This window comes from Sprattus sprattus (assembly GCF_963457725.1).
Source record: "Sprattus sprattus genome assembly, chromosome: 15".
Lineage (NCBI taxonomy): Eukaryota > Metazoa > Chordata > Actinopteri > Clupeiformes > Clupeidae > Sprattus > Sprattus sprattus.
Window position 1 is genome coordinate 28548355 of NC_137913.1, and position 17087 is coordinate 28565441.

The 17087-nt window shown below is 44.1% G+C and overlaps 1 protein-coding gene across 1 annotated transcript; it reads right to left on the reverse strand.

The window, feature by feature from the left end:
• Positions 1 to 4578: 4578 nt before the first annotated feature.
• Positions 4579 to 5523, reverse strand: hs3st1l2 (heparan sulfate (glucosamine) 3-O-sulfotransferase 1-like 2; the record flags this gene model as incomplete). Its single annotated transcript, XM_080852466.1, has 1 exon — positions 4579 to 5523. One exon carries the CDS (start codon positions 5521 to 5523, stop codon positions 4579 to 4581), a length of 945 nt encoding a protein of 314 aa, XP_080708592.1.
• Positions 5524 to 17087: the final 11564 nt, after the last annotated feature.

Consider the following 17087-nt stretch of genomic DNA (forward strand, 5'->3'; position numbering starts at 1 on the left):
TCCTTGTGTTATTGTCACATTATTTCATTATTCAAATGTAATCGTATTTTGATAGTGAATGGTGGCACGGGTATGTGAAGAATGTTATGTGGCATGAACTCAAGAACTGTGTTGGAACTTGGAAGTCTGAAATGAATGGGTACTAGCCTAACAGCTCGCTAGCATTGCTAGTAATACCACTTTTAATTTTGTAAATGTAATAACTTAGCTATGCTCGAAGAACAGGTCACGAGTGACTAATGCTGAGGTACAGGTCATTTGATGATTGTTGTATAAGCTTACGACCTGCAGAGGGAGCTTGTGCCATGTCTTGGAAAGTATTTCTTTTCTGCGGACACCTTTTGACTGAATTTTAAAGGATCACCTTATTTTCTTTTTCCTCCATGGGACTAGTAAAGGGTTAAAGATGCACTCTGCAATTTGGTTTTTGGGGAAGGTTGTTGGTATTTGAGCTCCACAACCAATCAAATTCCCCCCTCCCTTTACTCCTGAAGCACCGTGCAGATTGGCTGGAGCTGTTAATGTCTTGGCCCGAGCCACTATGTTTGTACAAACACCAGGATCTTTTGGAAACCCTGAATGTATATCTAGAGTACTGTGATCCACTAAAGTGAGACGCACCACAGTTGAACTTAGCACTGTCAAAGAGAATGAACACTAATGTATTCCCTATGGAGTCATCTTCAAACACAAGAATGCTTTTGATCCAATCGTGTTGAAGAAATGTCTTCTGACTCTAACAAATAAGCTGCAATGGCTTTAGAGATTGAAGAGTGTGGAAGTAGAAGGTCACAAGGCAACAGCACGCCGTAGACACATACATTAATCACTTTGGAAGAAGGGGAGGCCCTTTTTCGAACTAGAGCCAGTGGGGAATGGCAATGATATCTCTTCAGTGGATGCCAAGGTTACAGAAAGTTAATGCTGATCTGTTTTGAACCTTTAAGCTGGTAAGATTCTTGAACATGAAGTGTGCTCTTCATCCCATGCTACATTGTTAATTTATAGCCACTTTTGTTTCATACTTTGTGGGAATGTAAAGCAGGCTACTGGAGATCAAACTTGGGGGCTGTGTATTCCTTCCAGATGGAAGAAACCCCAAGACGCTCGATTTTCTGCTTCTAGCAGCTTTGGATTCTGCACTTAAAGAGACTCCTTGATCTTGAGCACTGGAGATGATGTAGAGCTTAAGCAGCCATCACTATCGGGCTGTACCATCGCCAACTATTTTGATTTACTATATGCAAAAGAAGTCTTTTTAAACTCAAGAAATGTAAAGGTTTCTTTTTCTTGACTAGCAACACTAGGTTAGAATTATGTTGACTGGTATCACTTTGCAAAAAATGATCTCATTGAAAACCTTTCAAGGAAAACTCTTAAGACTAGACCATTTCAAAGAAAGGACTGTATGTGAACTAAGATAACAACTGTTTATGAACTGCTTCTGGATTTATTCACTTAAATAGAAAAAAAACATTGTAGTGCACTGAAATTCAATTAGTATATTTTAAAATGATTGCAAAGTCATTTGAAAATAGCTATTGTATTTAAAAAATGAAAATGTGTAAAAAGAAATGCATTGACAATACACAGTGACGGGCTCACATACATTGAACATTAGGCAACCTAGATACCAGGGGCGATTTTAGGATCTGGTCTTTAGGGGGGCCCAGCCCCCAGTGCTCACAGAGGCACATTATTTCTCGCTATATGAGGTGAACTAGTTAATTTATACATTTTCGAGCTGCAGTATTAGATTTGCTTTGAGTAGTGTTTCCCCCTGCAACAGTCAATTTTAAACTCTTCATTTCAAAAGACTGGCTTGAGATGGGTAACAGAGAGACTGAGACAAATATACCTGACAAAGGCGGAATAAAGATCTGTCCACTCACATCCCATTCACTTCACACAAAAACATACAGTAATAAGAACTAAGTGACTAGTATCTAAGCAACCTACTTCGGAAGAACCATCGGTCAGATTTTCCCAATTTTCATTAACATCTCAAAATGTCCGGTTTAACGTCGGGGAATTGCACTCGGCCGGCCAATGTTCCCTCTAATTTTTTTCAGCACTGAGCAAATATTTTTTATTCTGAGCGCACATTTCAGCACTGTGAGCAATTCGTAAACCACGCGACCTTACGAAAATGACCACGAGCCTGCGTTTGCCATAGGTTTCCAAAAAAGATGACAGCAAATACATCAATATGTCTACAAGGTTGATATTTATTCAATATCCTTTATAATGGCTGGACTTTGGAACATTTTAATGACGGTGTTTTACCAGTCAGTTTAGTTGAACTTAAAGAATCTTTGGTTGAAATGAAATAAGGTTTAGGGAGGTTATGACTGGTTCACTGGTTATGAATGATAATGATATATACAAAATAAAAGTATCCAAGGTGTTTAGTCATTTCTCAGCAGGTACAACATTTAAGTAGACCTTCATTGAAAGAAAAATGCTAATGCAGTGCTTTACAATAAATATAGTAATTATGGTGTACTTTTTCCTAAAGGGAACCTTTATAAAAAATGTAATAACTGGAGTGGTTTGCAACAAACTAAGCTTCAAAACATGTCATTTGAATTACATTGAGGGAGCTAGGCCTATCTGGCTGTTTGGCTCATCTTGTCTGCAGGCCTATGGAAGACACACCTTTCTGACTAAACATATGTCAAAATGTTGTTGCAGTTATCCAGATCACTTTGAATAGGGCCTTATAGGTCTAATTGAAAATATTGGAAATTTCTACCTCAAATCTTCTCGCCTCACGAGTTTGTCTTAGTGGCATTCATTAGACTTAAACCGCTTTCACAGTCGGCGCTAGATGCTTGGAATGTGCCACAAATGTCGAAGTTGTAGGCCTACCAGATCTGAAAAATGCTCACTTTTCAGCGACCACCTCAATAACCATGAACTTGAATTCGACAAATGCGTCCCGGGACCGCATATTATGCTTCCTCCAGAAGCGCTTCGAACCCTTTCGCCAGATTGGTCACGTCATTCAGCGGGCATCCAAGTGCTCACAAACTTTAAGGACAAACAGAATAATGTCACTTTTGTTCACTGCACGTTTTCCCACTAGCGAACTCTTTTCGCGTTTGCCTCCGAGCATATCTAAATATGTCTGAAAGTTTTATCCTACCTTAGTCAGTTTGGATTATTTCATGTAGCCGCTCATGTTTTAAACGTTAGGCAGACCTTTTTCTGGGGCACCTGCTCTGCCTTTCTTTTCGTCATGGTAGCCTATAACTGCTGGAGCAGAGACCGGCAAGAGAGCTAAAGGAAATGTTGTATGTAAACATTCTAACGCACATCCGGCTTGGTTGTCAGACAAGTCAGTATTTGAAATGTTTATTACCTAGCCTACATCCCCTTTGATGCTCAGATGTTGCGCGGGCTCTTCGACTGGCCTGCGCGTCGAATGTAGTTGATAAGTGGACGAGTCATAAGCCTCGTTTGAAGCAGCGTTGCCAGACATACAAGGTTGCCAGATTGGCCAGTGCAACCAAAGTATTGCGCGATGGCAGAGCATGATTTTCGCATAATATAATATTTTTAAAATGTGCTGAGCCAGGTGGGGCCAAGCTATCTCACGGTGGGGCCATGGCCCCACTAAAAATAGCCTAAACTCGCCCCTGCTAGATACAGAGCTCCAACAGAGAACTACAGTAACAAAGAGCTTTAGTTTATGTAAACAGAATGTTCAGGTATTAAATCGACCTTCTGAAAAGAAAATTGTCAGATAAGCCTCAGGTTCCCTGTCAAAACAGAAAATAAAATGTACACCCTATGGGTGTATTTCAAAATAAAGTTCAACAGTGGTGGACAATATTTACTGTCCCAACTTCAGTCGGCCCATCTTACTAGCAAACTTACTGATTTCTTTTTGAATCATATGAGTTGAGCTGATGGACACCATCCTCAGGTAGGGCCACGGAGGCTCAGTCTGAGCCTGGAGGTTATTTACACACAGAATATAGCTTATAATACAGAACATAGACAAAGAAGAATGTTGAGTTCCAGAGGTCACAGACACCTGGAGAGCTGAAACTCATATCTTAAAGGGGTGTTCTAGAGTTTTATATCGGAGTTATGGGATCCCGCTGTTTGTACCTCCCCAAAATTGAGATGTAGCAGATGTCGTAAATCAAGCTCTTAGTCTTCATGTAAGCTGAGATATCTTAATGTACTGGCTGCTTAAGTTTCTTGCCTTACTGATTAAAGTAGACACAAACTAACAAGGCTGCAGACCAAGTAACAAAATGCGACAGCAGGCCACAGTTTTTTTGCGGACACTTGCTCTGTCATTTTTGAGTAATTTCATTGGCGGTCCCCTCAGAATATTCTTGAATATTGGACTCATAAGAAGAAGATGAGGGTGCAGCTTTTAATCTCCGCTGTTGAACACACTCATATCCAGGTTTCTGAGGTGACCAGGCACAGCCGTGGACTTGCTCACCCACACATTAATAGGGGCGACCCCTTCACGGCCTAGTAAAGAATATTCCAGACATTGCTGCATCTGTGTTACATAGATACATACATAGGTCCGTTTGACCTATGCTGGACCTATCAGCACCAGGGGAAGGTCCGACCCACCAGGTTGAAGAAGCGCTTGTTGGGCTCCTGCAGGAAGTGACACAGCTTGTGGAAAGTTCTCTGGCTGAGGGGGGCGTGCGGCCGCCCCTTGGACTCGTCTAGGCACTTGTCGTGTCCTGCAGAGATCAGACAGTAGAAGCCCTTGGTGGAGTTGAAGTAGAAGTTAGAGGGCTTGATGCGTGGCTGCAGCTCCAGGAAGCGCTCGGCCTTGCGCAGCTCAGGGTAAGGGTCTCGGACCAGCGCTTCCCCGTCCACTACGTGAATCTGCTTGCGGGGGAAGTGCTCCAGCCAGCGTTGGAGGTGCACGTGGTACAGGCTCCGCTGGAGCGCCTTGTAACCCGGGTCGATGCGTCCCCCGCCCATGCCGTACCCATTGCCGTCATGGTCCAGGAGCAGCAACTCCTCCAGGGACTGGTAGGGCTTGTGGCGTTGCAAGCGGTTGTGCAGCACCTGCGTGTAGTCGGAGACAAGACGCTCGGCTGGGTCGCGCACGATCAGCAGCAGCCGCACGGCCGGGTTCATCTCCCACACACGCTCCGGCACCAGTGGGGCTGAGAAGTAGCCAGGGGTCTTCTCCACCGTCAGCTGCCCAGGCAGGGTGGAGGGCATCTGGGCCCGGTACCAGCTTAGCCCCCGCCGATAGTTCTCGTCCAGATTGAAGTAGTGCACCTCCGCCTTGGCCACCTCCACGTCCGGGTGCAGGTTAAGCATCTCAAGCAGGGCCCGAGTACCACCCTTGCGCACACCGATGATGATGGCTCCTGGCAGGCGCTGGGCGGTGGCATTGGTGTGGCCGGGTGGCGGTAGTGCCAGGGCCAGGGCGGAGGCAGTGGAGGCACGAAGCTCGCGCAGACACACACACAGCTCAGCCTGCAGGAGCAGCAGCAGCAGGAAGGCGAGGAGCAGAGTCCACAGCATGGCGCAGTCTCACACACACACACACACACTCACACACACTCAAGTTGGCCAGGGGGAACACACACACACACACACACAGTCAGGCTCTGCTGTCGTCGCTCCCCTAGGATGCTATCTGTGATAGGAAGTGAAACAAGAAGAAAGATGTCATTATTATGGAGTAGAAAGAGAGAAAAACATGTATCTGCATTGATAACCTAGGGTGGCCATGGGCATGGGCGCAGGACACAGGCAAAGGTAAATCTAGAAAAAGATAAACATTTGCACACTTTCTTTCCATACAACCAAAAAAGCAAAAAGGGGAAAATGAACTGTAATTCCAACCTGGGACTGTGGAGTAGAAAATATGAAAAGTTCTGTTTAGCCTGCATATACTGAATGTGAATCCTGGAAAGAATTTAGTGAATCTCATGACAATATATAATACTTGGAATATGAAGACTAAATGATAACTCTAAACATATAATAATAATACAATGAATCATAGTAAGATAAATGAAAAATGATCAAGAACATCTAAATGGACCCAAACTTTTTTGTAAGACCAGTTACACTGACATAAACATAAAGGAACATTACACTGACGTAAACATAAAGGAAACACAATCACTATCAGACCGCATAACTTGCTCTGGTTGTCCTGAATCTTCCTTGTTGAAGTTTCTGCTTGCAATTAAACTGTTGAAAATAGTAACAAGGTTTAGATTTGGTCAAATGGTGACTGATGTTTCTTTCTTTTGAACAGAATTGATTTGTTTTGTCACGAAACAGAACACAGATGTTGCCCAAATGGTAAGTGGAAAAAAATTGGTTTTGCAATTTTGAGTGCAATATTTGTGTTGCCTGCTCCCTCTCTCTCTCTCTCTCCCTCTCTCACTCTCTACTGTGTACCTAGAGTAATTGTGCCCTCGGGAAAACCGGTGTCTAACCCCTTGGCTCTCTCACTCACATGATTTCCTTCCTACTCTCTTGCTACTTCTCTTCCCATCTTTTATCTCTCTCTATCTTTCTGTAGGTCATTGTCTTTCTCTCCCTCCATACCTCCCTCTCTCTTCCTTCATTTCCCTCTCTCCATTTTTTGTCTCTCCATCTCTCTGTGCATAATCTCTCAATCTAAATCTTCCTCCATCTTCCAGTCCCTCTGTTTGTCTTTCCTCTCTCTCCATTCCTTTGATAATGATGTTAGTCTGTTGTTTACCCGGTGATGGTGTGTTTATGTGATCCTTTACTTTGGTGTCTGTGGGTGTAGTTTGGGTAGCCTCGTTAGAAGTCCTTAATCCATGTGATGGTCCATGTGATGATAAAGGGGTTTTCAACGTCAAACATCCCTATTCCTTTCTCTCTCTCTCTTTCTCTCTCTTTCTCTCACTCTCTCTCTCTCTCTCCCTATCTCTCTCTCTCTGTGTGGTGCCTTGGCAGTCTTGTCATCATCCTCATCATCATCATCATCATCATTATCTTTGCAAGCATCATCAACTTCCCCATTATGACTGTGAGGTCTGTCTAATGTCTCTGTACGTTTATTCCCATATCTAACAAACGTAATTACGGCTTCATCTCAAGTGCATGAGTTTCTCCTGTGTAAGCGTGCATCTGATACTGCTGCTGTCTGTCGCTGTTCATTCAGCTAAAATATGGGCTATGAGAACGATAGTGTTGACAGATGCTTCAGCATAGCCTACAAATGTTTGTTTTATGGGGTTATCATGTACATGGACATGTGTTGTGCTCCTGCTTCATCCCCTATGGGAATGGGTTGAAAAAACAGGCATTGGTGAGGGCAGGGGTGCTAACAACAGTGTTGCATCAGTCAAAGTGTTTGGTTGAGGAGGGGGGTGTTGTTCCATTTCCTTGCTTTGCATCAGTGTATAGTTCTCATTTTACTCAGTATAACGGGCAATGGAAAATGAAAGGGTGCCATTTCCTTTTGTTCTATTTCTTGTCATTTGGCAAAAAAAAGACCTTTATGTCAGCATGATCTGAAAAAAATCCACCTTAGTGTGTAGAAGATTTTTTTTTTGTTTGTTTGAAACTATTCCTCTAACAAATATGATTGTTGAATTGTTGTTTAAAACAAATGCTGTAAGAACTCTGTGCCTTAGTTTTAGTCAGTGCTTCGTGGCTAGAAGTGAAAGATGGGCCCTTCACGGAGGCCAGATGGAGACTTCAATGACTTAGTCCTGCTTAATGAGCCACACATGACCCAACTTCAAGTTTTTGATTTCTATCTATGGTGAAGGCGCAAACTGTATCACTGGAGTTTATAGCACAGCTTGAGAAGAGGTTCGCACATCATTTAACAGAACCGCTGATGATTGCAATATGCTAGAGCAAAGTACAGCAGAAGCTTTTGTGTATATGTGTGAGTAAGAAAGAGAGAGACTATCATTGCTTTTCAAGTTTGCGCTTATCCTTTTCAGCAGGAATCACATTCAAACACACACACACACACACACACACACACACACACACACACACACACACACACACACACACACACACACACACACACACACAAACACACACACAATAAACACACACACAATAAACACACACACACACACACACACACACACACACACACACACACACACACACACACACACACACTCACACTGTCATCTTTGTCTCTTGTGTTTGTGTGAGCAGGGAGAGGATATGTGACTTTGATGCATCTCTGTCTGAACTGCAGTCTATTTTCCCCAGAATAACACCATAACCCAGCAGATTAACACACAGAGCCAAAGACAAAGGGAGCAGGAAGATGTTCTGTTCTTCTGCTGTCCCTGCGTATGTGTTTGTAATGATTTCACTGAATGACACCAAACTAGTGTGAATGAATGTGGGCGTGATATCCTGATGTCGCACTAAAAACCTGGGCTGTTGGTAATTTCCATTACTCTCACCTTCATGCATGCATATCTGCGCTAAATATCCTGTCTTGTGTTTCCATTAGGAGTTGTAATATCGGGGATATTCGCAAACAGAAAAAGATCAACGCTGTAAACCTCTAAATTGTGCTCAGCAACAGTCCCCCGAGTACACATCAATTAAATTGAAATTACATTTAAATATGTGATGAAACTGTTGGAAACAGTTTACATTTTTGATTTGATTTTGACAGCTTTTCTTTACAAATACAAGCTAAGTCATTCATGTTGCTAAGCAACCTGAACAAACTGTACCTATCTGTTCATAAATTTCCACTCCAGGACCAAACTGAGGCCGTTTGTGCCACAGCCCCCGCCTGGTTCCAGAGATGAAACCAAAAAATATTCAGAGGCTTTTCCTCAAACAGCAGGGTTTTAAAGTGGAAATGTGCCATACTGTATGTTTACCTCGACAGCAGCTCTGGGACAGATGTGGCCCTGATGTGGCCCAGACCAGGGCCAGAAACTGAAACAATTGAACTGATATCTGGATATAATCTCCAGAGCAGTGGGTGGGAAATGGTTTGGAGGTTAAGGCCTGATTGAGTGTGAAGCACTCTGATGCACAGAGAGCTCTAGAATGCTGAAATCAGGAGGAGGGAGGGGCAAGTTCCTCCGAGTTACCCTGGCACCGCTCCTGTAATCCCCCCCCCCCCCCCCCCCCCTTTAGAAAAATGGAAAGTGAATGAGGATTATGTGTTGAGAAGTGGGTTGTGGAGGGGGGAGAGGAAGAATGCAAAGAGAGAGGGAGAGAGAGAAGGAAAGAGAGAGAATCTTGTGAGGCCTTGTGTAGATAGGAGGTGCTGAAAAGACCCGTAGTCCTCTGTTCAGACAGTGACCTTCACTAAACCAGCATGGCTCTCTGCACATGGGCATCCTGCTGGGTTTCAAATTAGACTCTTTATGGGGCTCACTAACACCCACCAACCCCCAGAACGCCCCCAACCCCTGAAAAGAGTCTCTCCGTCCCTCACTCTCAGACGGCTCTTTCCTCATCCTCCCCTCTCTTCCATTGCTCTCTCTGTCTCTGTCTCTGTCTCTCTCTCTCACAGACACACACACACACACACACACACACACACACACACACACACACACACACACACACACACACACACACACACACACACACACACACACACACACACACACACACACACACACACACACACACACACACACACACACACACACACAGGCTTCAAGATCTAGGTCAATCATATCAGCCACTCAGAGTGCTTCATGAGCGTCATGTTGGCGGCGTTGGTAATGAGTGCTGCTGTAAAGGCTGTGTAGGGGATTGTGGGGGTTTAGTCTGGGGTTTGGGGGATGGGCTGGAGAGAGGGCCTAAAATCTGGGATCTGCTCTAATTAGGAGGTGTGCGTGTGTGTGTGTGTCCATCTTGGGTGTGTTGCTGGCACGAACCCCATGCAAATGTCTGTCTGTCTGGTGTTTACCAGGTTTCGCACTCTGTGCCATTTTGATAAGGAGAGGTGAGAGAACGCGAGGGTGCCCACTGCATGGTACCCTCTGAACCAGCCGTCTGCTTGGCCCGGGCACCTTAGCCTGCCTCTGTGCCAGACCGGAGAGCTCTGGCTGGGCAAATGCATCCTTTTGCAGACTGCTGCAGACACGAGCTGTAATTGTGTGTGTGTGTGTGTGTGTGTGTGTGTGTGTGTGTGTGTGTGTGTGTGTGTTTGAGTGAGTTTTCATATGTGCAAGAGTGTTTTTATGTTTAAATGTGTGTGTTGAAGAGGCCTAACAGATGCTCTAACTACACAGCCCCAATCCCAACCCACCAGATATCTCAATTCCAGCACGGTTCGACTGGCAAATTACTTCCTACTTTGAGTTGCTAGGGGGAGCACAAACACAGGCCCTCAATTTAAGAATAATTGGTGCAATCATTTCTCCAGGGGTCAGCATATAGTCTGCAACTTCCTTCAATCAGTCGCCATTGTGTAGTCAAAGAAAAGTTGACTTGTAGTTCAGTGTAAGGGAAGGAGGCCCAGTGGGTATGTTAGTGGTAAGCTGTTGCCTTGTGGGGGTGTTTGGAATAAAGCTCAAGTGGCAGATGCCCAGTCAGTGCCCCATGGTCAGTGCCCCTGTCACAGAAACACACACACACACACACACACACACACACACACACACACACACACACACACACGCACACGCACACGCACACGCACACGCACACGCACACGCACACGCACACGCACACGCACACGCACACGCACACGCACACGCACACACACACGCAAACACATGTACACACACACACACACACACACACACACACACACACACACACACACACACACACACACTCACACACACACACACACACACACACACACACACACACACACACACTCACACACACACACACACACACACACACACACACACACACACACACACACACACACCACCACCCACTATCAGACTTTAGGTGACGCTGAAGCTGACCTGAGATTGAAACTGAGTTTGAGTCATGGATCTATGAGGCTCAAACTGAGTTCACACAGTGTATTACACAACAGCATATGTATGGTAGGTTTCCCAACCTAGTACTTCTTTGACAATGGTCATGTAAGATGTTGGCATTCAGGCGGACGTGAAAAATACAGCTGGAAAGCAAAGCAGTCACACTGCTCATTGTACTGATAGGATCACTGATGACCTTTATCCACCAGGGCAGCCCAAGACTCTGGAGCTCATTCATCTGTCAAAAACACACATACACAGTAGACAAACACACACACACACACACACACACACAAACACACAGACACACACACACACACACACACACACACACACACACACACACACACACACACACACACACACACACACACACACACACACACACACACACATACTGGTGGCCTTTTTCCTCAGTGTTTTCCTTAAGCATCGTTGTATAGTGTCTGTCTTTTGTTTCTATTACGAGTTGCAATATCAGGGACATAAGCAAATAGAAAACACTGACGCTAGTAACTTCTATATAGCTCTTAGCAATGGTTATGCGAGTACTCTGACTGACATAAACTGACATGCAAATATGCCATGAAATTGTCGGAAAAAGTGTCCACGATTCTTTTGATTTTCTTGAAATGTTGATTTATCTGTAGATCTACAAAAAAGTAATTTCAATTGCTAGGCAACCTAAACCATTGTTTCCTATCAATTTATCTGTTTTTATTGTTGCGTTGTATTCCATTCCAAGTCCCTAGACCAGCCCCGCCGCACTCCAGGGACGAACTGAGGCTGTTTGGGCCATGGTCTCTGTCCAGCCTCAGTCAGAGGCTTTTTCCCCTGGCACCGGGGTTTTAGCCCTAAGTGGAAAGGCACCATGAGTGCCTCTGATCAGTAATAGCCCAGAGAGCAAATTCTGGAACAGCCAAATGCTTAGAAAAAGGCCAGAACACAAGAGGTCACAAATGTAGGTAGGTGCCATAAAACAAAATAAATGATATATACTTCCAAAAGCCAACTAAAAGGCGGAGGTGAGGATGCACCCCAAACCAACTAAGCAAAAGTACAGAGCAAGGTGTGTTGGACACTGCAGTAAGCTTGGAACCTGCTCCCTCGCTATGGCAACCATTCATTAGGAAAAGCTCAGGTGGGGAGGGAGTGCTTCCTGGGGGAGAGGGTTCAGGAAGGAGAGAAGGGAAGGGCGTGAGTGAGTGAGCACATTACCTCCTCTCCCAGTGCCACGGCTGTGCAGATGATGCCACAGTTGGCCCCTTATTACAGCCAAATGACGGCGTCAGTGGCAATCAGTGACAACAGCCGGTAGATGTAGTGGTGGAGTTGACATGGCGACGCAAGCTTATGTTGCGTCTGAAGACACCATTTATATATAAATGCATATAAAATTGCCAAAGTGAAATAAGCACTCTTGCATTTCAGAACAGGTAACAGGTTGTTCTGATACGTCCCAGTGCATTGTACTAAACCAGAGTCTAGCGCTGGATTCAGGATGGAGACTAGGCAAGTACAGTTTCAGTCCTATTCAATTGGAATAACCACGTTCACATTGGTAAGGACACAGTGTGACATGGACAACACCGGACATGTAGTTTACTGTAATGTGATACCCCAATTTACTCAACGGACTGTTGTAGAAAGAAATGGCTGAAAAAATGGCAAACGGCCATAAAATGCCCTGAGAGCCTTGTGTTTTTACCATAATGCAATGGGAAGGGAAAGGGCGTGCAAGAGAGTCGGGAATCTTTTGAGGGTTTGGAGCCGGTTGACACTCGCTCCTGCGGTTCCAATTAGTGCAGGAAGTCTCTTCTCCTCGAGCTGTGGCATGGAACTGTTCCCAGAGCAGCAGGTGCAAGGCATTGTTCGCTCTTCTGTGCTCTTCGGCAGGTCCTCAGCGGTGTTGCAGAAAACACCTTTGTTCTGCTTTTTTATTTTTTATTTGCTTCTTTGTGTGGCATGACAGTGCTTGTCTGCAGATGCCTCTGGATAAACATAGCAGAGGAAAATGTATGGGAGAGGTTTTTGTATTTCCGATCCATTATAGGGTTCTGAGCTTTAGAGACCCTCAGAGTGGATGCGTGTTACAGTTTTTTACAATCGGATACACACTAAAATCAAAAGTGTAACACAATTATCAAAACCTCCACTCAAGGAGCAAAACAACGGCTCAGATCTGCACAACTATAAGCACATTTAAACATCACACTTTTTGCGAAACCATACACACAAGTGATTTGCAAAGCACTAAACACACTTTTATGCTTTAGACACAGACGTATATCAAGAGGTCACTTCCTTGCAATTCCATAACACTCTGTCAAGTTACCACACCTACGAGCCGGTCAAATAAACACAGCCATCAAGTGCCCAAGCACATGATTGCTTAATTGTAGACACAACAAACAGGTTTAAGCACTATAGAAATGCAGCAGATGAGTAACTGTAATCTGTCTTCAACCAAAATGGAAGGAGTCAAAAGAAGAAGAGTGAGGGTGAGGGGGGAATCCACAGAGGAGGAGAAGGAGGAAGAGGCCGAGGCCATGCCATGAGGCTGAGGTCAAGGTGGAAGTAGAGGAAGAGGAAGACCTGTAGCAGGAGGAAAATGTGCTCAAAGAAGAAGACCAAATGTATCAAATAAACTTGAAAGGAGGACAGGCCCATATTCACGCAAGAACAAGATAGAGAGATCATAAACATGCTTTTGGCAAATACGTAATGCTATCAGGCTCAGAGAAATTCAAGCAAACATTATCGGTGACCATGCCATTTTCAATACAGTAATATCCATCAGGTCTCTCAGTTACTGTAACACTGGTGACACCTACAAATCTGTACATTTTACTGTAAATGGAATTGTAACCTGTATTGGAAACATCTTTTCACCTTTGTCTGATATTTGCTGAGCTTACAGTGTTATGCACACTACTGAAGTAGCATGAAAACTGGGACATGTTTTGTTGTGATTCTCCATGTTAACATGTTGACTGATTTGGGTATATGGAGAGAATTACGTAAATAATATTTTTATCAGCATTGGTCTTGGGTAGTGTTTTTACTGTATTGTGTATTTTCACTTTCTCTGTGTACTTCACTTACACTACTCTAATCACTGAGAAGTAGTTTTGCTAAAAGTGTTTTAGGTTTATAACAGAAGTGTGTAAGTGGTACAAACAGAATTCAGTATATGCAATGTGTGTGTTTCATATGGTAACAAAATATGGTTTTGTTAAATGAGTGTGTAGATTTTACAAGAGTGTTTCATTTTGCAATGGATCTGATGTTTTTGCTCATTGGGTGTGTGGTTGTGCTTATTGTGTGAGGCGATTGAAAAGCAAAACAAAGCAGTAAAAATTGTGTGTATCCGATCGTAAAAAACTGTAAAGAGAGACGTTTTCCTACAAGGAGGCACTGAACTCTTTGTGAGTGAGTGTGTGTGTGTGTGTGTGTGTGTGTGTGTGTGTGTGTGTGTGTGTGTGTGTGTGTGTGTGTGTGTGTGTGTGTGAGTGAGTGAGTGAGTGTGTGTGTGTGAGTGTGTGTGTGTGTGTGTGTGTGTGTGTGTGTGTGTGTGTGTGTGTGTGTGTGTGTGTGTGTGTGTGTGTGTGTGTGTGTGTTTGTGTGAAAGACAACGATTGCAAAAGAGAGAGTTGGTAGTGTATGAGAATCTACACCCACACACACACACACACACACACATACACATACACATACACATACACATACACATACACATACACATACACATACACATACACATACACATACACATACACATACACATACACATACACATACATACACTCACATACACATACACACATACACAAAGTTTAAATAATGTATTTATATTATATTTATTAAACTGCATATAATTATCCTAAACTACTCAAATCTCTGCTGTTATGGTTTGAGTAAACACGCCTCTAGGATATGCCTACTCAAGCACACATCCTCCCAGCCTGTCTAGAAACTAAAGCACGATAAGCATTCATCTTTTTTATGACCAGACTCTCAGCATGGCTGTTCATACCCGGCCTTCATAATGACTGATGAGCCTCTGTGACGATATCGAGTCGCTGTGCAGAGGGTCGTCTCGTCATTAATGCTGGAAGGAGCCGTGGAGCCACTGGGGCCCTCTGGGGCCACCGCCGTGACTGAATGGGCTCTGCATTAAGGGCCGCTTAAACAGCCTCCTCCAGCCTCGTGCTGTTAGACCATTACAAAACAATTAGCCTTGCAAACACACTGATGGATTTGACCAGACAGGACGCTCTCCTTGAGGGAAGGGCAGCGGATGACAGTGGGAGGCACTGAGGTGAGGGCCACATCCGAGCCACGTCTGGTCCAGAACCAAGCCAGACCCGTCTCAGTACCAGCTGTCAGGATGATAGTGTTTTTGACCTTTGCTGCAGCTATTTTTCCCTTCGGCAGGGAGGTTATGTTTTCGGCGCAGTTTGTTTGTTTGTTTGTTTGTCAGCAGGATTACGGAAAAACGACCTACTACCTCATTTTCACGAACCTTGGTGGAAGGGTGTAGCATGGGCCAAAGAAGAACCCATTACATTTCCGAATCACAGGGCAGATCCACAAGTATAGTTTCACTTTCATTAACAGTATGAGATAGACATTTGGCCTTCTAGCTAAGGTCCACACTATCCCTCACTGTAGGGGGGGCTTTGAACTATGTTCATCAGTAGAGAGAATCTCTTCCCAGAGACCTTTCGAGACCAACTGGCCACAGTACTGGTGGTATGTATCTTCAGTGAAAGGATCAATGACCCCTTTCTGTCTATCTGTTATAGTGAAACTCTTATTGCCCGCACATGACAGCTGGATGAGTCACATGACAGCTGAGTGAGTCAGGGCTACGGTGACTAAGTAAAGCACTTTTCTGTAGCAGAGCAGCATATATGAACCCCTGTCCTCAGTGTTGTTAGTACCTCACTCTATCAGCAGAGCTACAGATTTTTTTTTCTTTTTTATTACTGAAAAATTACTGAAAATCAGAGTCAACATCTCTCTGTAGTGTTGCATCAGGCACACAACATCAATACCACTCACTGCATAATTCATAGTGACTTTATGATGCATAAAGCAGGACTGTAAAACTACGGCAGGATGCTGATGTATGATAACCCCGTAATGCTTTGCATGATGGTTTGGGGTTTCGCATCACATTAAGAACATTTGCCCTACAGGCTTGCATTATTGCATTACATTTATATGGCTCGTATTCATGACAACAAATAAACTAACAAAATGAAGAATGCTTATAAAAGAAGGTGAAGTACGGACACATTTACATTTCTTGTGAGGATAATGGAGGGTTATAGCACTGCCTTCGTTTATATGATAGAAATTTCATTTTGGAGCATCCAGTAGTTATTTTTGGAAGCAGTCACCCCTCCTGAGTCCTGGTTTTGGTTGAGGTGTTCATTCATTATTATTCTGCTGTGCTTGTGAGGTTTTTTTTGACTGAGCACAGAGTCACTGTGGAGATCCAGCTGTGATTTAGGCAGGCCTCATAGTTCTGTCTCTCAGCAGTAGCTGTGTGGATCATAACATCTTTCTATTCTCCTTCTCATTCTCTCTTGCGCTCTCTCTCTCTCTCCTTACCATTCTCCCTCTCATTCTTTCCCTCTCTTTCATTACTATTCTCATTCACTCTCTCTCTCTCTCGCTCTCCTTACTATTCTCCCTCTCATTCTCTCCTCTCTTCTTGATCTTTCTCCCCCTACCTCTTTTCTATTCTCTGTCTTTCCACTCATTCCTTCTCTCCATATCTATCTTTTGTTTATCCGTCTCTCGTCTCTCTTTGTCTCTCTACCTCCTCCCTCATCTCGCTCTCCCTCATCCCTTGCTGTTTGACTGGTAACACGCGGCTCATTGCACTCTGAGGACCTGCACTTGCTCATAAATAATGGCATGTATTATTCACCCCGGCTCCAGTGCCTAATGCTCCATTATGTGCCTTAGTTCTCATAAGGCACTCTGGTGCTTCCACAGATCCACCTTCCTCTCATGGCTACCTGATGACCAATGACTGAGAGTCACCCCAGATCTACACTATATCTTACTGCATTCCACAAACTCACAATACGGTTAAATAAAGTTCCTAACTCATACAGTTCTATACAA